The sequence below is a fragment of the Triturus cristatus genome, chromosome 5_1 (genome assembly GCF_964204655.1).
Source record: "Triturus cristatus chromosome 5_1, aTriCri1.1, whole genome shotgun sequence".
NCBI lineage: Eukaryota > Metazoa > Chordata > Amphibia > Caudata > Salamandridae > Triturus > Triturus cristatus.
In genome coordinates, this window is record NC_140587.1 from 30,477,404 (window position 1) to 30,500,235 (window position 22,832).

Genomic DNA, 22,832 nt, shown 5'->3' on the forward strand with positions numbered 1-22,832 from the left:
AATTCAGAAAGGAGGACATTCAAATTTGTCCTGAGGTGCAACCATCAAATGGTCGGGAGCAACAAACACCCCTCTTAGAAGCTATCAGCAGCAAAGGCAAAAAAACCTTCACCATTTTGAAGGATTTCACGTCACGATATGCCGCCTCCAACATGATCACACCCTCACAAGACCTCTGCAACAATCTTTCTCAATTTCCAGCAACAAAATCACCACCACTTAGAGCAGCTTCAATCTCCAACTGGACCCTACAGACCTTGCCAAATGCATCAAGAAACAATTCAAACCACATGGCCTGCCATCACCCCAGAGGAAACTGCCACCATCATGAAGCCCATTCACTCAGGGGCCCCACCACACCTACTCTAGAGGACTGAAGCCCATCTGCACCTTGCTCACACTCATTCTGAACATTCCAACTCTTTGCTGTCCTCCCACTGCTGAATAAACCCTTCAACGGGCCCTTCATTGCTCACCAGCTATAGACATTTCTCCCTGATACCATTTGAAGTCAAGGTTTTAGACAAAACTATTAACAGATATCTCTATGAGAACCTCAGTGACCATCTACACCACTTAGTCTGGTTTTAGACCCAATCAAAGCAAGTAAATCACCCTCATCACTTCACTTTCCATTTCATGTCATTCATGCAGTGCCCACCTACAGGAAATTCTGCTAACCTATATCATTACTGTTCTACCATCGCCTTCTTCCATTGCTCTGGAGAAGAGATTTTTCCCTGAACAGATATTTTGTTTATGAGAAGCCACATAATGTTGTCCTCTTGGGTGCTAAATGTAACTTTTGCAATGCAAACGTTCTGAGATTAAGTCAAGTTATGGCAACCTAATGAGAATGATGGCCAGTCCTAGATACAGCCTGACAATAGCAGTCGGCCTGGAATTGTATTAATGACCTCCTCATGTTGTGTGAGGCACATGGGGTATTGTAATTTTAAGGACATCAATGGTAGGTGCAAAAACCCTTAGAAGCTCCTTCACCACAGGGAGGTCAGTGTAAATCTTGGGCGAAAGTAGACATGTGTGAAATTTCTTTAGTGTGAACCTATTATGGTTTTGAGGCTCCATGTGTATTTCCACCTATTTTTTTTTTACAAAAGGCTTGTGTGTAGTATTTAGTTGTGTAAATATTGAGTGTTGCTTGTTGCGTTGGTACATTTAGAGTCTCTAGACAACAGCACCTACCCAAAGCAAACCCTGGGCTGGTTCTCTTCACTACCCTTAGAGTCAAATGCTAGAAAGACAAAAATTGTTTCCAGTTTATGGGTCTCCAGTATGGGGGCCTGAGGACCCGTGGAAAGCGCTGAGAGCTGCTCTGCCTCGCTGCTGCTGATCCTTATTCTTTGCATTCTTTGCACATTGTTGAATTGTAAAAGCTGCTATATTTTTAACCTGTTGTGTGTTTTAGACTGAACCTTAAAATCTTATTTGCTCTTGACATTGCTCTGGGAATTGAACGTGTGGTGGGCAGTGGGAATCGAACCCTGACACAAGGAAGAGGGGAAATTACAACGACCCGCCATTTTAATGAAAGTACGGTCTAGTTATGTACACGGAGCATTTAAAACGGGACGCTGCGAGAGCGCGCCGCTGGTGCGCCGAGGGCGCGCCTAAGGCAAGCCCGTCTGCGCCCGTCAGCGTCCCGGAGGCGTCAGGCGGCGGTTACGCCGGCTCTTCGGCGCCTAGCGACTGGTGCCCAACTGTCGACCGTATTTGCTACACTAGGGAAGGTCTCTTGGCTATCGGTAAGTGTGTGAGCTGCCGCCTCCAATCCCTTTCTGTTGGTAATATGAAGGATTTTAGCTGTAGGGTTTGTAATTGGGTACCACTTCCCCCCCTTGCTGTAGTAGAACCATACCTGAAAAGCAGGTCCCCGGCCCCTCTGTGTTGTGGAACAAGATGGACAATAGTGATTTGACAATGATGCTTCTAAATACACGCTCCTTGAAGCAGCATGAGTTTCAAATCTTTGATGTGCTCTCTGAATTGGAACCTGATGTCTTGTTTCTAACGGAAACATGGCTTCATAAAGGCTCAAATCCAACTATTGCAAACGCGATCCCACCAAGCTATCTAATAATGAGGAAAGAACGTCAGGGTGGACGCGGTGGGGGAGTTGCTATTATTTATAAAAGTTTGTTACCTGCACTATATAACCAGTCACGAGTTGGTGGACGCTGAAAGTCTTGGTTTCTTGTTAATGGTATCGGCTCACCAGTCAATTGCAGGTGCATTAATCTACAGGCCTCCAGGTCAGGCGAAAAGCTTTCTGGAGTCACTAGGCAATAGTATTGCCCCTATAATTGCAAAATACAAACAATGTTTGGTACTAGGGGACTTTAACATTCATATGGATCAGGGCATGGACCCTGAATCCTTGAAACTATGTGAATCATTTAATATGTTAAACCTTATTCCATATGTTTCCACCCCCACGCATGAAAGGGGTCATATTCTCGATCAGGTCTTTTCTACGGACAAGATTGAAATGGACCCGCCCCGTCCTATTGTATGGTCAGACCATTTCCTACTCATTTTCAGAATAAAGAAAAAAACTGATTCACTTTCATACGCAATGCATGGAGCGTGCCAGTAGTTTTAGACCTTTTAACCAGATGACTCCGGTTGCATTAGGAAATGCACTTAAAACTCATCCGATCTGTCTTAAAGATAATCTAACGCATGACGTTAGAAAGTTGGTTGGAATCCCATGCTAACAAGCTTGCTCCTCCAAAACTCCGCGTTGCCAATGGTGGCAGAGCATCAGCCCCCTGGTTCACGGAGACCCTCAGGTAAAAGAGAAGTCTTTGTAAACGTTTAGAGAGAATTTGGAGGAAGGACTTCAATTCCGCAGATAAGCTAACTTACAAAGTGGCATCAAAAGCTCATTATGCCAAAGTTTGTCTGGAAAAAAAGAATTTCCTGAATTTAAAAGTAGAGAAAGCGGGCAATAAAAGCAAAGGATTTTTTAAAATGGTAAAATACTTCTCTGCTCCTTGTGCAATAAAGAATCCTTTCACCCCCATGGATGAATGGACGGCAAGTATTGCACACTATTTTTATACGAAAATGTCTACAATACAAGCTTCATTTGGAGCTGTATCCTTACCTGCAGCAGGCAACCTGGAAAACACCCCTCCTCTCTTACCCAATGTTGGTGGTTTCCTTTTGAAATTCCCTTTGATTATGTTGGAAGACTCATTAAAAATGATGGGCTCGCTGAAATCGGGCTCACCCTCTGATCTTTGCCCCGCGAAAATCCTCGCATCTGTTGCAGGGGTGATAAACCCGGCCGTGAATAAGGTTTTGAATCTATCACTAGCTGAAGGAGTGATGCCCGATAGTTGGAAGCATGGGAAAATTCTCCCACTTTTAAAAAAAACATCTGCCAACCCTTCGGTTGCCAGCAACTATAGACCAATCTCGCTGCTGCCGTTTTTCTCCAAGGCTTTGGAGGAATTTGTAAATCAGGTTGTCGGGGAGTTTGTTGAAACCAACAGTGTTTTACACCCAAGTCAATCTGGTTTCCGTGCTAATTTTAATACAGAAACACCTCTCCTGGAAATATCAGAATCTATTAAGTCCACACTGGACAAAGGTGGGAAGGCAGACTTGTTACTGCTTGACCTCTCCGCTGCCTTCAATACTGTTCCCCATGAACTACTTTTGGGTAGACTCCAAGGATGTGGTATCGGAGGCACGGTCCTGCAGTAGTTCAGATCTTATCTGGAAAATCGCCAACAAACAGTCTGGTCCCCTCCTTCGCTTTGCCCACTTTGCCCATGAATGTTGACGTCCCTCAGGGATCTATTTTAAGTCCTACCCTGTTTAACGTGTTTATGGCCCCACTGGCACAATTGGCCGAACATTTTGGCGCCAAAATCGTCTCTTACGCCGACAATACACAATTATTGTTCACGTGTGCTAAGGACGAGGCTCTCAACGGGAGCGTGATCAAACTCTGTTTATCCGCCGTATTTGAGTGGTTCAAACAGAACCAACTACTTTTCAACTCGGAGAAATCAGAAATCATTTTCTTCGGCTGCACTCCTGGGGATGAGTGGCACGAATGGTGGCCGTCGAACATGTCTCCTCCCACCACCTTAGCCACTACGGTCAAGAATCTAGGGGTAAAACTGGACAAGAATATGTCCATGAAATCCCAGGTCCAGGCTGTGGCAGGTTAATGCTTCAGCCTATTGAAAATGTTGCGTCATTTTCTTCCGTTACTCTCAGTATCCCACAGGAAGATAGTAATTCAAGCACTGATCTTGTCGCTTCTTGACTATGTCAACGTTTTCTATCTCGACCTGCCAGATTATCTTATTGGCCGCCTTCAGGTGGTACAGAATGCTGCGGCAAGAGCCATACTCACTGTTGACTTCAGGCCCCATATGACTCCTCACCTTAGGTCCTTGCACTGGCTCCCAGTACGCAAGAGGGTAAACTTTAAGGCCTTGGTGCTGGCTTACAAGGCCATCCATAACATGTAGTGAGGAAGAAACTTTTTAAGCTAATATTAGGGATGTGAAAAACAGGTTCGCCAAGAGGGGATATACACAGGGAGTCCTTGACAAAGTGGAATTAAGGGCCCGCAATTTAAATCGGAATGACACACTTAAAGAAAAACCCCCTAGTGATGAAACTAACCCAAAAGCGAGATTCATAACTCAGTATACATCACATAGTGGTGCTATTTTTAACATCTTTCGAAAACATTGGCACTTACTGACTGAAATACCAGGATTTAAGGACTCAATTGGGACAAGACCATCCATCACATATAGGAGGGGGGTATCAATATGGATCTGCCGATTGAAAGCGACCTGTCTGGGGCATAACAATGATGGGGAAATGCATTATTTTCTTTAGAAACCAAAAATTTCCCCTTTTTCCTGCTTAAGAGATCAGAAAACTATAATGATTTGTAGTTATTAAATATATACTGTATCATTGATTGGACCAGACATATGTATTACCACTCTGTTGGTTAAAGATTAATAGTATTAATGACTTTGTCTGTTCTTTTTCCCCCCTTTTTTCGTATAGGCTATGTCTACAATCCTTTCCTCTGCCCACTGCATATTTTTGATATGATATGAAATTATCATAGGAAGTTTAGTTATATTTTATGTATTTCATTTTTTGATGTTTTTTAGATAAGTAGTCTCTGATTGGTCCATATACGTTTTGTTTGATATGATCATAATGTATGTTTGTTGTCCCTTTGGGACTTTCCTTTTCATTGCATTAGCTGGCTCCCACTTTTAGCCTTTTAGTCTTTTCTTTTCCCTATTTAGGAAATCTTTGGAATAAGGGATGGGTGAATTTGTAGCCCCTGATGTGTTTGAAGGGGCGATATAATTGGCATTTAAATAGCAGGTATGATATATCTGTATTACATGGTGATTAAATTTTTTAAAGATGGCGTTTTCTTATTTTATTACATTTTTTCTGATAATATAGCGATTTACAAGATTTGTAGTACATTATGCTTTTCGGTGTACTTTATTATAATTGGTAACATTTTGATGTTTAATTTGATATGTGAACAACGATTTTTGATATTTGTTTTAGTTGTATCTTTGGAGCGTATTAACTGACAGTGACATGTCTGTCAAATTGAAAGACATATTGTTTGATTTTTTTGGACCTATGAAAGGAATTGACTTGTTTTATTGGCCATCTGTACACCCGTCTCGCTTTGTAATATCAACTAAATATGGCGCCTGCTATTTTGCGTAAAACCATGTGACTTATAGGATCGGTAGTATAAGGAGCCTTGCACTGTTTTTTGGTGTAATTGGTAATACTTCAATTTTTCTAATGATTTATGAATTTGACGTATGAGCTTTTATATTAGTCTTTTGTCTCTGTTTATATATCTTTTTGTATATTTGTCTCGTGTTGTAATATCAACTAAACATGGCGTTCGCTGTTTTGCTTAAAGTCATGTGACTTATACGATCGGTAGCGCGATGTGACTTGTATTGTATTTTGGGTATAATTGGTAATATTTAGATTTTTTTAGTGGTTTATTAATTTAACGTATGAGCATCTATATTAGTTGTTCGTCTTTGTTTATATTTTTTATATTTGTGTTTAAAAATGTTTTGGGACGTATTAACCCCCAGTGACTTGCCTGTTAAATTGATATATGCTTGATTTGACTCCTTGGCCTGAGAATGGAATTATCATGAGTTACGGGCCATTTGCATATTTGACTCACATTGTAGTGTGAGTGAAACATGGCGCCCGTTGTTCAGAGTATAATCATATGATCTATGAAACCGCCAGGATAGGCGGACTATGAGCCGGGATTTCCTCATTTAAATAGGACCGAAAATGGCGTGGCCGATTAATAGTCTGAATAAGGGACGGAGACCGATAACGCGACTGTCGACACGGATAAGGTAATATAATGGGACTTATATGAGGGGCCTACTGGGCAAGTAACTATTTGCTAATGAAGCTATCTTCCAGCGTATAAGACTGTTGAGTCCCCCCAGGTGGGAGAGGTGGGGGGTTACTCCGGGTAAATATGTACGCATTGCCGTTTGTTGCACACTATCGTGTATGTTGATTATTAGAGCACTTTTGGACATAATCGAGTTGCGCTTGATAAAGCATTTGGTATGCTGCATTAATTGGATCTCACTAACGTGATTGTTGTAGAACTAGGTTGAGGTAGATTGAATAATGATTGTCACATCATGTTCCAGATAATGTCTTTGGCATCTTGTTTTAAATTAGAATCGTATTAGTAAGGGCTTGGCAATACAGGGTTAGTCCCATATATTGATTGCTCTTTTACAAAAACTGTGGGAGACTACTTAAATGCAAATATACTCTTTTTCTCCATTAGAAATATTGGCCGTTACTTAGGCCTTTGGATGTACTTGTACTTTGAAGCATTAAATTGAAATTGTTACGAAGGTAAGATGATATTTAACTATGTTATTGCTTGTTGCCCTTGTATAATTGGAAACTAATTGTTTGGCCTGGCTACGATCCGGGTTGCTGATATTAGAGGCTACTTTTGATGCATTGTACTTGCAGCAACTATTGTAATTAGCAAATGTTATGGAATTAGCGACATAGCCTGATATTCGTCTTTCTTATTGTAGTTAGCACCTGAGTGTTAAAGTCCAGACGAATTGCTCTTCTATAAATTGTGGAACGCTCAACGCACTTATAATTGTTGGTAAGTTGTGCGTAAGCTTGTGTGTTGTAACAGACCCAGATAGGGAATCCAAATATCTCTTCTGGAATATGACTCGGTGACGATTTATTTACACTTTAAACTCATTAATGGCTCGTGTAGTTCTTTTTTGCTCTATTTTCTAATAAGAGCTTCGGTATTCTCCTCAGTCCAGAACCCAGGCCCCTACGGAATTTGTTCCATTATTGAAATATTTGATTGTCGGATCAAGACAAAGTCATATTTGGTGAGATCACTTGTTGGCCTTTGAGAGCATTATCTGTGGTATAATTAGCTTTAGCGATAGAGGAGTATCTATTCTTCTTCTTTCCTGGTATTTTCTTGTATTTCTTGGTTTCTCTTTCTCCCTGCTGTTTCTTTAAGTCTTCTTTCGTTCTTAAGATGAAAGTTTCTCAGTTCTGCAATGCTGTTTAATATTATAGCTTGTTGACAAGGGATTTTCCTTTTTCTTTTTTCTTTACCTTATTGAAAATAAGTGTGCTAATGTGATGAGAAAACTCTTTTCTTTATTTATGTTTATGTACCTAAATTACTGTATGTCCATATATTAAGTGTTTTTTCAATATGCTTCATTAGTGTTGGTTTGTTTTGCCGTTCTCTTTATGTGATGAATGTATGTATTTTATATGTTTATACATGTTGTGTAAATCTCTTTTTGTATTGTCCTATGTGGCAGTTGTACTTAGTCTGTTTTTATCTATGTACTTTTTCAGCCCTGACGAAGTTCCTTTTGGAACGAAACGCGTTGGCTGGGGCCCAAGCTTTTAATTGAAAATTCAATAAAGAGTCTATTTTTGGAATATACATGGAACTCGTTGACTTCATCTTGGTGCACCGTCCTTTTTTTCCTTGACTATATCTGGCCTCCAGTTGAGTAAAAGTGTGGCATACTCCGGATGTGGTTGCACAGGAACCTAATGAATTTGTTTAACTAGAGAAACTGAGGTGCTGAGCCTTTGGTCAGCCGCACTTTGTCCTTTTGCTTATGTAAGGACATCCATAACATTGGGGCCTCGTATTTGAGAAATAGATGTCAGCTCTATGTTCCATCGTGAAGCCTGAGGTCTTCTAATTTACTTCTTTCACAGACCCCAAGGTTTCTTTGCTCTCGCTTGGGTGGACGTTCTTTCCATGTAGTAGCCTCTCGGCTCAGGAATAGCTTGCCTCTTGATTTGTGTCAGTAGGAGGATCTCCTTAGTTTCCGTCTCAGCCTTATAACTTGGCTGTTTGTATAACTGATCAGCAGCTTCGGGGTGTACAGTTTTGTTCTGTCACTGATCTCCTTTTAGCGCTGGGACACTCCTTGGAGTAGCTGTGCATTCTATAAACACCCAGTAACATTAACATTAACATTAGCAAACACTTTGGTTGTTACAACTAGGGCCCGGCACTCCTGTGTGTCCTGGGATCAATTCGACCAGAAAGATGTAGTCAACCACAGAGGCATGTTTTACTTGGTAAGCCAATGACCTGGAAGATACTCTCACAATAGCAAGTCCCTCCACCACACTCATTCACAGTCTCTCTGTTTCCATATGGCACTGTGTTTCTTCCAGAGCCTCTGATTCCACCAATATGTTATTTCCTCAGGGAACTATGACATAATTAGATGGAGCACAAAATGGTTATGCTAAGCTATGGGCCAATAAAGTTCCAGCTGCTCATGGCATGGTGTATGACTATATGTTTGATTCCCTCCTTCTTATTGGACATGTTCTTCTTCTTACCGAAAGCAATATTACCAGTTATATAGAAGTTCATAAACACATTAAGGACTTTCTCAACATACTAAAACTCCTACCAAACCTGTTTTGCAGGAACACTACTGCACAGAAATCCTAAACTCGTGCCTCAGGTGATGGTACACCCTTTTTAGGAAAACATATGACTAACTAGGAATCCAAATGCTGCTAATAATTATTTGCTGTGTTGCAGATGTGAATCCCTTCAAGCTAGTCTTTCTCATATGCCGGTAGCGTTTTGTGGAATAGGACAATTTACGGGCCCACAAACTTGCCCTACCTCCTTAAATGATAATCTTTAATTGTCAAACAACAGTTTTCAGTCTGGCTGCGTTCTATTAATAGAAGCTTGCAAACTATTCTCAAAACTCAAAAAGTAGTCCTTGTTGCTCAGAAGATGAAAATCATTTTGAAATGTTCTATCCGGAATTAGTTTGATGGAAATGTCTTCTCTTGCTAGAATGGAGAAACAGGAAGTCTTTTTTTACCATACGTTACTAGATTAATAGCTGGAGATTTATCAGCAATGCATCACTTACATACCTCATTTTTGTGATATCATATACCAACTTTTTTTAAAAGAGTTGAAATTTTAGCATGCCCCTATTGTTATTTGCTCAATTAGTGTGTATCATATACCAAGACGGAAGTGATATAATTTGTATTGTAAAAAGATCTGCAATTGGTTCTTAACCTTTTGTCTGGCGATGGTGTTGGTAGTCACATCAAAACTGAACTTAAGTGCATCTTTGCAAACAGGTCTAAAGCAGTGTATTGCAAATCAATTGATCAGTTAAATGGTCTTTTGTAAGCACACATGCAGTAGATCATTCTAAATTGGAGCAGTAAAACGCGAGCATAAACATGGCTGCATGCATTCATGTGAAGTTGGATTCTTGTCTTTTTGACTCCCTTTTTATTAGCAGTGATATTAAGACTTGTGTATGGTTTAAATGGTACCTGAATACCAAACTCAGCAAGGCAGTCACAATAACTTGGAAATAAGGGAAAAGTATTCCAGTTGCAGCATGAATGTCTAAATACAGAGGCTTAGAAGCATTAAGCTTGATTTTTGTTGTGGTCAAAAGGTTTGGGCCTGTATTTTACTCCTGCTAGTTAAACACTTCATTCACACAAAAAAAACAACAGTGCACCTCACCTGCTTTTGGGATGTAACCAGTACTTAGAAAACTGACATTTAAGACATGCATAAGAGAGGAGTAACACAATGATTCTCTGCACATTCTCATTTCCACATACTACACTTGAATAAGTGTACAATACTTGGAGCCTCACATGTAAAGGAGGAGATATGATTACCGGCTATCCAAAATCTACATTTAAAGACAAGTGTAAAAGTGTATTAGATAGAATATATGAACTTCAAATTTTAAAATGTAATAAAAACGCGAAAAGTACCACAATACAGCCCTTAAAAGTTCAATAATGAAGACATAAAAAGTAGTTCATATCACAGAGCCATAATAGAAGTGATTATATGTGGTTTCATGTGCATTATTGGTGCTGACACTATGGGATGTGGAAGAGCTTAGGGGCATATCAACAAGGGCTTTATATCTGCTTTTTTGGCTTTAAAAGCCAAAAAAGCAGAGATAAAACTAGCACCCTATCAACAACAGGGTGCTAACATGCAAATTTGCATGTTAGCACCCTTTTACTCTACGCTTCCCCTTGCATCTCTAATGAGATGCAAAGGAGGCGTTCCAGAGTAAAATAATAGGAGAAATGTCGCTAAGCGACATTTCTCCTATTATCAAGAATATCGCTAACCCTGTTAGAGACAAAAAAAGCAGCGCTAACCTCGGTTAACGTTGCTTTTTTACGTCTAGTATTTTTCTGACTTAGCCATGATATCCTATGGAAGGAGGATATCATAGCTAAGTTTGTCTATCCCTATCAACAAGCTAACGTGCTAATGTGAGATTATCGCTGGGTTTCCAGCAATAATCTCACGTTAGCCACTTAGCGTGAGGATTTTTATCGCTTTTGAGATGAGCGTTGCTAATAGCACGCTATCTCAGCGATAAAAATCCACGCTAGCCGGCGATAATTATCCTAGCGCTAAGTGCGCTTAGCGATAATTATCGCCGGTTGTTGTTGATATGCCCCTATATTTGACATTGGGGCATATCAGCAACAAGGCGATATAAAATTATCGCCACTTTGGCATCCGTTTTCGGGCGAAAGCGGCGATCATTTTATCGCATAATAAGCAAGGTCACGCTATTGCGTGAAACCTTGCTTTAGCGTCAGGATTCCTAACGCCCAGCTTTGCATCTCTAATGAGATGCAAAGTGGGCGTTCCTGGCCTGACATGACTGGAGAAATGTCGCTAGCGACATTTCTCCTATCATCAAGCCCCACGCTATGAAGCATTGCGGCAGGAAAAGTAGCGATAACCCCTGTTATCGCTACTTTCCTTACGCCTGCTTCAGGACTGACTTAGCCATGATATCCTATGGAAGGTGGATATCATGGCTAAGTTTGTGAGTCCCTATCAACAAGCTAACGCCACATTTCGTGAGATTATCGCTGGGTTTCCAGCGATAATCTCACATGTGGCAGTTAGCACTAGGATTTGTATTGCTTTTGAGATAAGTGTTGCTAATAGCACGCTATCTCAGCGATAAAAATCCACGCTAGCCAGCGATAATTATCCTCACACATAAAACATTTCTTGTCTGCAGAATATATAATCAGAGGACTGAATATAATATTTTTGGGTACCTCAAGTGAGAAAAATTAAGTAGCCATTTTGCTGTAACAAAATCATCTCTAGAAGAGATAGCATACTGTAAATGAATTCCTCCTTATATGTTAAGAACCTTCTGAAGTATCTTTGTTTGTAAATTGAGAATTGCCTACGCCTATTATTTTATTTTCTCCTTTATTGTTTTTTTCTTCGTTATCGGTCACTTACAACAATAGCCACTTGATGATCACAGCACTTTGCTAATGGATGAAGAATGGTTTCTAAAACACTTCAGTCTTTATTAACACCTCATGAAACAAAATATGATTTCAAAACATATCTGGAAGACTTGTCTCAACATAGAGAGATCGGGATGGGTCTTCTTAAAATTGTATATAATATGATGCCAGTAACAAGTCTAGACTCCAGTCTAATGTTAAGCAAAGTAATGCTGTGCATTTACGTTGTAATTTTGGAAATCCTATGAAAAGTGGAACAGAAAGTGCAAACAAAAACATTAAGTTTACGTACTTGAGATTTTGCCGTCAGCCATGGGCGATTGCTTGAGTAGCGTCTAAAATAAAATTCAAAGTAAATTACATTTATAAATGGAATTGCCACATTAAATAAATATACTTAGATGGCCTGCCATACTGCAGACAGAAAGATGGGACACAATATTTTATTAAGTCTTAACAGCGTTCTAGATAACATTATAAATGATGAAACAATCATGTATTACAACCACATAAAATACACAAGAACAGAATTTTTTTTTGTAAATGTTTTTTATTGATTTTGACAAAGTAACATCATTAGCAATTGCATTACGATACATACCAGCATATACTATGCAAAATGACAGTGATTTGAATGGCATAGGTGGAGTTTCAGGGAAAACTCAACTAGGAAGCAAGAAAGTCCACCTTGTTGGACGTGCCGCTCATCGTTCTACAGCGTAGTACGTTTACAAATGGTCAAGTAGATCAGGAGAACCAAAGGGGAATCCGCCATTGTTCCACGCAGCAATTTCTCCATTCAATCGTATATGTAAACAACGTAAAATAACCTGAACAAGAGGAAAAATAAAAATCTATCTCATTGGGTAAATCCCAGTCTGAGTGTGCCTGTCGGTGTGGTATATCAGTGGATAACATACATGTAGCTGCATGAGCATGGTGGACCGTTAATGGTGAATGTGCCTAGAGGGGGGTGGGGGAGGAAGAGAAAGAGCAACGTGGAGGGAGAGATGAGATGAGCAAGGGACAAGTGGAGGGCTGTGACACCCGATGGCCGAGGGCATGTATACTCATGGGTCAGTGTAGGTCCCATGAACCTAAGGAAGCCATGGGTCCTATGCCAATGAGCGGGTCTAAGAGGGAGGGCATGTTGTGGATAATTTAGCCTTGATCACTGTCAGGTAATCCTGCCATTGAGTAAGAGTTAGGTCCCGATTACGATCCTGCAAAAACCGGGTACGAACCGTCGGACGGAGCATATTCTCCGTCCGACGCGTACCCGGTCGTCAAAATATACAAACATGGAATTACGATTCGCACGGAAACTCAATTTCTGTACGAATCGTACAAAACCATACAAAAACATACAAATGTGATCCGGGAAAGCGCCGACGTGACGTCGGGACGCACGCAGCCTGCCATTCACGAACCAGGAATTACAATTCGCACCGACGTCATCCCGCACGGTGAATATTTTCCGGCTGCCAAAAACTGCCGGGAAATCAGGACGACGCGAACAAGGAGTACCTGTACGCGACGGACAGACATGGACCTGAACCTATGTGTCATTCCGGCCCTCATAGCAGTCGACCTCCTCTACAGGTTCGGACGCAGACGCCGCAGAATGTCAGAACAACAAAGGGAGGGGGGAAGGGGGGGGCAGGACCAGGGGCAGGCCACAAAACCCCCACCAAAGTCACACAGCACACATGCCCTGGACATACCTGACCCCCAGGCCCTGGTCACCACGAGGCGGTGGGGGCGTGTCCAGCAAAGCCAGCGTCTGCCACAACGGAAGTGCCTGACGACGCGAACCGGCAACACAACAATACAGGTACGTCCCGTACCCACGCCTTAAGAGCGTGGGTACAAGTCGTACCACGCCCACACCTACGTCATCCCAACAATGGCGGGACAGCTGTACCCACGTGGCAAAGGCCTGGGTACGGCCCGCACTAGCACCACATAGCGTGGGGACGCATATGTACGGACCGTACCCCCACCCGCGTACGTATGGAGCGTACCCCCCACCCCAACAGTGTAAGTACGACCCGTACCCTCACACGCGTACGAATGGAGCGTACCCCCCACCCCAACAGTGTAAGTACGACCCGTTCCCTCCACGCGTACGTATGGAGCGTACCCCCCACCCCAACAGTGTAAGTACGACCCGTACCCTCACACGCGTACGTATGGAGCGTACCCCCAACCCCAACAGTGTAAGTACGACCCGTACCCTCACATGCGTACGTATGGAGCGTACCCCCCACCCCAACAGTGTAAGTATGACCCGTTCCCTCACACGGGTATGTATGGAGCGTACCCCCAACCCCAACAGTGTAAGTACGACCCGTACCCTCACACGCGTACATATGGAGCGTACCCCCCACCCCAACAGTGTAAGTATGACCCGTTCCCTCACACGCGTACGTATGGAGCATACCCCCCACCCCAACAGTGTAAGTACGACCCGTACCCTCACCCGCTATGCATGGAGCATACCCCCACCCCAACCGTGTATGTACGACACGTTCCCCCCTCGTATGCATGCAGCTACCCCACACCCGTGTATGTCCTAAGCGTACAAATCGTGAAATAGGAGGGGTGTGTGCAGAGTCCTCCCAGCAGTGCCCAGAGACAGGAGGGGTGGGTGCAGAGTCCTCCCAGCAGTGCCCAGAGACAGGAGGGGTGGGTGCCTAACACTCCCAGCAGTGCCCAGAGGCAGGAGGGGTGGGTGCAGAGTCCTCCCAGCAGTGCCCAGAGACAGTAGGGGTGGATGCCTAACACTCCCAGCAGTGCCCAGAGACAGGAGGGGTGGGTGCCTAACACTCCCAGCAGTGCCCAGACACAGGAGGGGTGGGTGCCTATCACTCCCAGCAGTGCCCAGACACAGGAGGGGTGGGTGCAGAGTCCTCCCAGCAGTGCCCAGACGCAGGAGGGGTGGGTGCAGAGTCCTCCCAGCAGTGCCCAGACACAGGAGGGGTGGGTGCAGAGTCCTCCCAGCAGTGCCCAGACACAGGAGGGGTGGGTGCCTAACACTCCCAGCAGTGCCCAGAGACAGGAGGGGTGGGTGCAGAGTCCTCCCAGCAGTGCTCAGACACAGGAGGGGTGGGTGCCTAACACTCCCAGCAGTGCCCAGAGACAGGAGGGGTGGGTGCAGAGTCTTCCCAGCAGTGCCCAGACACAGGAGGGGTGGGTGCAGAGTCCTCCCAGCAGTGCCCAGAGACAGGAGGGGTGGGTGCCTAACACTCCCAGCAGTGCCCAGACACAGGAGGGGTGGGTGCCTAACACTCCCAGCAGTGCCCAGACACAGGAGGGGTGGGTGCCTAACACTCCCAGCAGTGCCCAGAGACAGGAGGGGTGGGTGCAGAGTCCTCCCAGCAGTGCCCAGAGACAGGAGGGGTGGGTGCCTAACACTCCCAGCAGTGCCCAGACACAGGAGGGGTGGGTGCCTAACACTCCCAGCAGTGTCCAGACACAGGAGGGGTGTGTGCAGAGTCCTCCCAGCAGTTCCCAGACGCAGGAGGGGTGGGTGTAGAGTCCTCCCAGCAGTGCCCAGAGACAGGAGGGGTGGGTGCCTAACACTCCCAGCAGTGCCCAGACACAGGAGGGGTGGGTGCAGAGTCCTCCCAGCAGTGCCCAGAGACAGGAGGGGTGGGTGCCTAACACTCCCAGCAGTGCCCAGACACAGGAGGGGTGGGTGCCTAACACTCACAGCAGTACCCCTGCAAAGAAAAGGGTGGAGTACCCACAGATCCAATGCCCACAAATGTCAGTCAGGTGCACAAAGATCCTGCAGTACATGTACCACATGTGTGCGAGGCTGGGAGTATACACATGCATAGCGCCAAAAATAAAACATGTACACATGAAGTCATGGCAACAGTCTACATACACAAGTACAGTGACCACCAAGGACGCCACGAATGATGCAGGTGGAGACATCGCTCCGCATGCATGTGTAAAGTTGAAGGAGTCCGTCACACCCCCAGCTGATGTAGACACAGCTCAGCACCACATAGTGGAAACACCCTGCAGGGAAGATGTCAGGGTACACAGAGGAAGGAACACACCTTGGGACAATTTCACCATGCAGTAACTGCTTACATGAACAAAGTCACTTAGCTAACACCTTGTGATGGCACACAGATACCAGGGTCCCCCCTATGACCAGCACACTACTACATTTCCCACACACCCAACACATGTTCACCACCCAAAATCATGTAGCAGCCCCACCAACAGCAATACCAGAAAGAAAAGCAGTAGTGATCTAAGGAAAAAAAAAATTGGCTTTATTCAGCATTACCAAAAAATGTTTGTGTGGATAAAGTTCAATATTTACAAAGCCCATAGGGCAGTCCATAAGTCACGGACACTACACGTGTGCGTACGCTCACCTTCACTATGGGTGTTCTCGCGTATGCGAACTCATGGTGAAAGTGAGCGTACGCACGCGTGTACGGTCCGTATCACTATGGGTGTGCTCGCGTATGCGTACTCATAGTGGTACGGACCTGTACGCTCACTATCACTATGAGTACGCATACGCAAGCACACCCATAGTGAGACGGAGCGTACACACGCGTGTACGCTCACTATCACTATGGGTACACATACGGCAGCACTCCCATAGTGATAGGGAACGTACACAGGCCCTCTTAGCGAAAGTACGGTGCCTTTCACACATCACAGTGGTGACAGGCAGCACACAGGAAGGAATAGGGCTGACATACTTGTCCATGGATGGACATCAAGGCATTGTCTGGCCAGTACTACATGTGTGGGGCACAGGTGTGAAAGGCTGTGATGTGGCACATTACTCCTGAGTGGAGAAGGCACCAGATGTATAATGAGATGTGTACAGATGTTATGTGTGACAGTGCAATGTGTGCCAGGCATGCCCTTAACTCCTTTGACATGTGTGCATGTCGTACTGCACACTTGGGATGAGCGTCACTGGCATGGCACGGTCCCCAACACACGCAAGTGTCCCCTGATGCCCGGTACAGGAGCTACCACACCAGACATGTCACTACCCACGGTGCACGATGTGTCTATGTCATGTATGTGTGGTGTGTTCCCATTAGGTTGATGTTGGAGCTCCCTCAAAAGCATCAGCTGTTGCAGCAACCAACATGTGTCCGTGTGTAGATGGACATGGCACACAGTTACGCACACCAGGCCACATGTGGTATCGGATGTGAGGTGCGTATGTATGCATGGGACACGGAGTAGCGTAACAAGGACATGTCTGCATCCTCTCTATGAATGTGTGGTGAGTCATCACATGTACACCTTCATGGCAAGGTGTGTGGGCTGTCCTAGTGTAATGTCATGTGACCTGTGGCTCTAGTGTTCCGCTACCAGTCTCTGCAATCGACATCCTACTTCTGCTGATGTGTGGATGTATGTCACTCCTGTGTTGCGTCTGGCTGTTCACTTACACTGGGACACAGCTAATCCCATGCCATGGAATGTGGAGGTTCACAATCTCCGTGTGTAGCTGGGTCTTGGTAGGAGTGTCACCTGCCAGCCATACGTGTCCAGGGCATGTGGCACATACCTGACTCCGTATGTCGCATATGTGTATTGACAGATTAACATGTGCTCAGTACATATCAATTGTGGTTGTAGTGCACTCACTCTTCCATGTCACTTCCAAATTACTGCAGAGCGCCGCCTCTTCCCCGACCAATTCCGGACTTGGCTGACATGCGGGAGAATGACTGTTTCCGGTGCTAACGCTTCCCCCAACCGTTGATTCTGGAGTTGACGGCAAAACTGGCACCACACCTGCAACCGCTGCACAGGTATCCTACGGCACTGACACCCAAGCTGAAGGCAATGGCAGCCCTACATTTTCTTGCCACGGGTACCTTTCAAAATACCATAGCTCATGTTGGTGGCATGTCCCAGAGCATGTTCTGCTGTGTGCTGCATGATTTCTTAGAGGCCATGTTGCTTCACCTGGATGAGTTCATCCATTTCCCAACCCCTGAAATGTTGACTGGTGTCAAGCGTGGATTCTATGCCCTGGGAGGGATGCCCCATGTCATTGGGTCCATAGATGGGACACATGTGGCTTTGGTACCACCACAGGCACAGGAGGTAGCGTACAGGAATCACAAGCACTACCACTCCATCAATGCCCTTGTGGTGTGTCTGTCCAACATGGTGATTTCACATGTCTGTGCTCGTTTCCAGGATCAGCACACGATGCCTACATCATGAGGCGTAGCAGGGTGCCTGAAATGATGACGCAGCTGTGCAACGAACGAGCATGTGTTGTTGGTGGGTACACTCTGTCCGTCCTGTATTTTGCGTAGACTTCCAGCACGACCGCTTCTCCTGTCCTACTTATGTCCATGTGCTTTCCATGTAGGGGATGCTGGCTATCCCAACATGCCATGGCTGATCACACCTCTCCGCAACCCCATCACGCCGGCCCAGCTCCGCTACAACACCGCCCATGGCCGGACAAGGCGAGTGATAGAGAGGACATTTGGCCTCCTGAAGAGCAGATTCCGATGCCTCCACAAGACCGGCGGCGCCCTCCCATATGCCCCGGCAAAGGTCTGCAAAATCTTCATGGTCTGCTGCATGCTGCACAACATGGCAGTTGAGAAAGCTGTGCCACTCATCCTGGATCAAGATGATCAGGACCATCCACCCGTGGAGGACGAAGGGCTTGGCAATGGGGCTAGTGATGTGGAGGATGTGGAGCCGCAAGAGGACATCCGGACTCTGCTCATACGCGACTTCTTTGCTTAGTGGTGAGTACCAGTGTCTGTGTGTGCACGCATTGGTCCCCGTGTGGCATGTGTTTCAATGTGTGTGTCCATCTGCATGTATGCCACGTGAGTCAGAGGTGTGTGTGGATGTGTCACTGGAGTGATGGTGCCAGTGATGTGTATTTCCCCAGTCATAATTGTGACCTAGCATGTTGTCATCCTTACATGTGTCGAGTAAATGCACATGCAAGTGGCTGTGCTTTTTGTGGCTGACTTCTTGTGTGTCTCTCTTCCCCAGGTACTTGCGCATGCCGTCTGCTGCTTGCATTGTTGTGGCACTGCTATTCCTCATGGACACGTCATCGTGTGCTGACTCAGCGTTACACGCACGGACAAGTTTGGAAGTCTCCTTAGGGTAAGGGATGCATCAGGGGTGTATTGGGTGTGGCAGTTGTTTACGATGTATGCACACTGCCCCTGTCGATGTTTGGTTCCTCTGCAGACATGTCGCATCACCATGGTACACATGACATGCAGCTGGGTACACCTGAATAGATGGTCAGACTTGTTGACAGTCATCAGTGATGGGATTGTGGAATGTGATGATGGCATCAATGTGTGTTACACTGCCCTCGGACACATACGGTTTGCATTGGCTTGACATGGTGTGGGACTTCCACATCAGCGGATCAATGGTGTATGGCCGGCTCTCCGTGAGCAGCAGGGGGTGTTTAGCTGTTAGCCAACACTTGTGTGCCAGTTCCATGGCTATCACGCATGTGTGCTGCATAAGGGGGGTGCCAGTGTTGGACCCACATGTTACTCCACATGACCTGTTCATGTGTACTCCGAGTTGCCTCAGAAATCCCAAATGCATGACTAATAAAGGTGTCCCTATGCCTCCAAGGTGCCTCTTCTTAGTCAATGCTGGTGTGTTGCCGTGGGCCATACGGCATGTCTGGCATGGTTTTCCGTGATAGTGGCTATGTGTCTATGTGTAGAGTAGCAAGATGCAAGCTGTTTGTGTGGGATTAGACTGTGTATTGTGCATGATGTCCATGACTGTGTCGGTATTGTGACATGTGCCATCCCCATGCATCCAACGTTGGCCAGGCCACCATTCTCTGCATCCACCTGACTCAAGCTTGCAGGACATGGTTCTGACACCTGTCCACACATACCTGGGTGCCCCACAGGACACTCCACATGAGCCCTGACCTCTGCGCATAGCTGTCGCTGTACTCAATATGTCTGTCGGCACGGTTGTGCGGCCCCCCCCTCAGCTGGTTGGGCCCATCACGAGTGTGTATGATGCTCCATGTCTGTCTTGCCTAATACAATGTGACCCATGTGTGTCCGGTGCCAGACTCAGGCCCCAGGGTGTGGATGGTTGAAGTCAAATGAGAACTCCGGCATGGTTAGACTTTACAAGACACATGTAAGGTAATAATGCAACCAGTAGGCATCTTCTCTTCATGGTGTGACTTTTTATTTTGGTTGGGGGGGGGGGGTTGACATGAGGGGCTTTCCGGGTGTGTGGAATCCAAAGTTCACTAGGGGAGTTGGTGTCCTTGCCATTTGAAATCCTCAGAGTCCATGTCACAGTCTTTGTCAACATTGGTCAGACAGTGACCAGCAAGTCCATGTGGCAGAGAATGTCTTTTGATGCTGTGCTGCTGTTGCTCCAGTGGGCCAGGTGCCAGGCCAGGTGTCCTGGGAGATGGTGCTGTTACGCCGACCCTCGCGCTCTTTTCCGTGGATGACCCGCCCTCCTGCGGGGACCCTCAGAAGCAGGCCGTGACGATGTTTGGGATGCTCCATCGGATGTTTCCTCCTCCTCCTCCTGATCCCTCCCTGTGGGTGGTGATGTTCTACGCCTGCTGGCACAGGGAGGGTTGCCCATGTTGTCGGCCATCCGACGGAGTGTACTGTGAATTTCCGTGAACACTGTCACGAGCTCAGCCTGTCTATCCTCCATCCGCCGTTGGTGTTGCAGTAGACAGGCATGTTGCTCCGCATGTTGCTGGGCCTGCTGGGTCTTGATCTCCTCGAGGATGGACACAACCTGGGCCATGCCCGTGGTGTCCTGCCGGTATGTGTCCAGGATGTTTCGGACATGGGAATATACCGGTTCCCCAGCCAACTGGTCAGGATCGCGCCTCCGCCGTCCTCCACTCCCACCACCCCTGCCCACTTGCACCTGGCCTGCCCTTGTGGGCACATCGGGTCTCCGGGACCCCTGAGGGGTGGCATTGGCGTTGTCGCCTGCCTCCTCCTGGGTGCCCGGGACACCGTGTCCCTCCTGGCCAGCCTGGCTGCATTGTGGTGGTGGGGCAGGGATCCTGGGTGTCTCCTGGGATGTGGCAGGAGTGGGGGTGGTGGTTGGCCCAGTTGTACCTGACGCAGGTGCTGCAGGTCGTTGGACACCAGAGGGGCCAGGTTGGTCGGGGTCGGGTTCGTCCACAGAGTGGTGAGAGTCGTCGCTGACGGTGGCTCTGTCATCCTGCCGAGCCGGGTCCTGTGAGTCTTCCCCCCCAGTGTTGGGGGGTGATCCACGACGTTGACCTGTGTGTGAGAGAGACAATGTTAATTTTGTTCCATGCAACATCCATGTTTCATTCGTTTCAAAGTTGGCACATTTCCTCTGGGAATTTGGATATGTCTTGCATTCCACTCACAGTGCACTTGTGCATGGGTATGTCCCTTGGCCACAGCTTTTGCAACTTTACCTATGTGTGGCACAGTCTTACTTGCTGCGTCAAGTGTGACTGCAGTCAGCAGTGGAGTGGGCAGGTGTGGCGAGCCATGCATTGGCGCCTTCCGTGTAGCACTGTACGTGGGCACATGGAGTTGTTCCACACACTTATATGATGCAGGTAGCTGTCGTTGTGCTCGTGCACAGGTTGTGACATGGCCCTGTGTTTTGCCATGGATAAGAGGGGGGGTTCTGGCACTGGGCACCCTTGTCTACATGCATGCAGTCCACCTGCTGACGAGCAGACATTCCCACACCCCACAAGGCTGAATTGCTCTCCCTGTGTGTCCCTTTCTCGCTCCCTCTCTGTCCCCCTCTCCCTCCCTCTGTGTGTCAGCCTCCTCCCTCTGTCCATCTCCCTGTGTCTCCCTCCCTCTCTGTCCCCCTCTCCCTGTGTGTCAGCCTCCTCCCTCTGTCCGTCTCCCTGTGTCTCCCTCCCTCTCTGTCCCCCTCTCCCTCCCTCTGTGTGTCAGCCTCCTCCCTCTGTCCGTCTCCCTGTGTCTCCCTCCCTCTCTGTCCCCCTCTCCCTCCCTCTGTGTGTCAGCCTCCTCCCTTTGTCCGTCTCCCTGTGTCTCCCTCCCTCTCTGTCCCCCTCTCCCTCCCTCTGTGTATCAGCCTCCTCCCTCTGTCCGTCTCCCTCCCTCTCTGTCCCCCTCTCCCTCCCTCTGTGTGTCAGCCTCCTCCCTCTGTCCGTCTCCCTGTGTCTCCCTCCCTCTCTGTCCCCCTCTCCCTCCCTCTGTGTGTCACCCTCTGTCACCTCAGTCCATCTTCCTGGGCATACACTGTTAGCAGATCTTTGAATGGCCCTTGGATTGTTGATGTGAGTTTGTTTCTGATCTCCAGGCACCCATTGGGTGTAGTGTCTGTGTCTGCACTGCTGCTGTGGTGGTGTGTGCTGCCACTCTTTCACAGTGTTGGCTGTTCATTATCTGCTGTCATGTGCAAAAACGTGCCTTCACCCCCATGTCTTAATGCAAGGCGTCCGCCATTTGCTGGCAAGTCATTCCTGTGTTGGGACACACTGTTTGTCTGGCTGTGACCTAGGCCATTTGGGCAGGGGACATTGTTGTCTGCTTCTGAGTTGCACTATGTGATTTTTTGGGCCCACCCTCCCGCCATCCGGCTTACTGTGTCATGTGTTGGTGTTTCTGTGGCCTGTGACTTGACATTGTCCAGCTGGGTGCATGGGGCATGGTGGCGCCAGTGGCATGTGCGTGTTCATGGAGTGTGGTTGAGTCATGTGATAGCTTGGGGTGGTTGCGTGCCTGTTTGTGAGTTTGGTTGTGGATGACGTTCCCCACATGTGAGGTGAGTTGTTTGTGTACTCACCCGGCTCTCAGAGTCCATCTACTCCGTCCACTGCCACCACCGGCAGTATGGCCATCACCCTCTCCTCCCAGGGATGG

General features: G+C 46.7%; 1 protein-coding gene across 1 annotated transcript in view; it reads right to left on the minus strand.

The window, feature by feature from the left end:
* The window catches only part of LOC146830006 (GTPase IMAP family member 7-like), a 211,798-nt gene that overhangs the window by 170,778 nt on the left and 18,188 nt on the right, over positions 1-22,832 (minus strand). Inside the window, exon 3 of the mRNA XM_085604243.1 lies at positions 12,230-12,272. Coding sequence (XP_085460369.1) covers positions 12,230-12,272 — 43 coding nt within the window. The remainder of the gene's footprint in view (positions 1-12,229; positions 12,273-22,832) is intronic.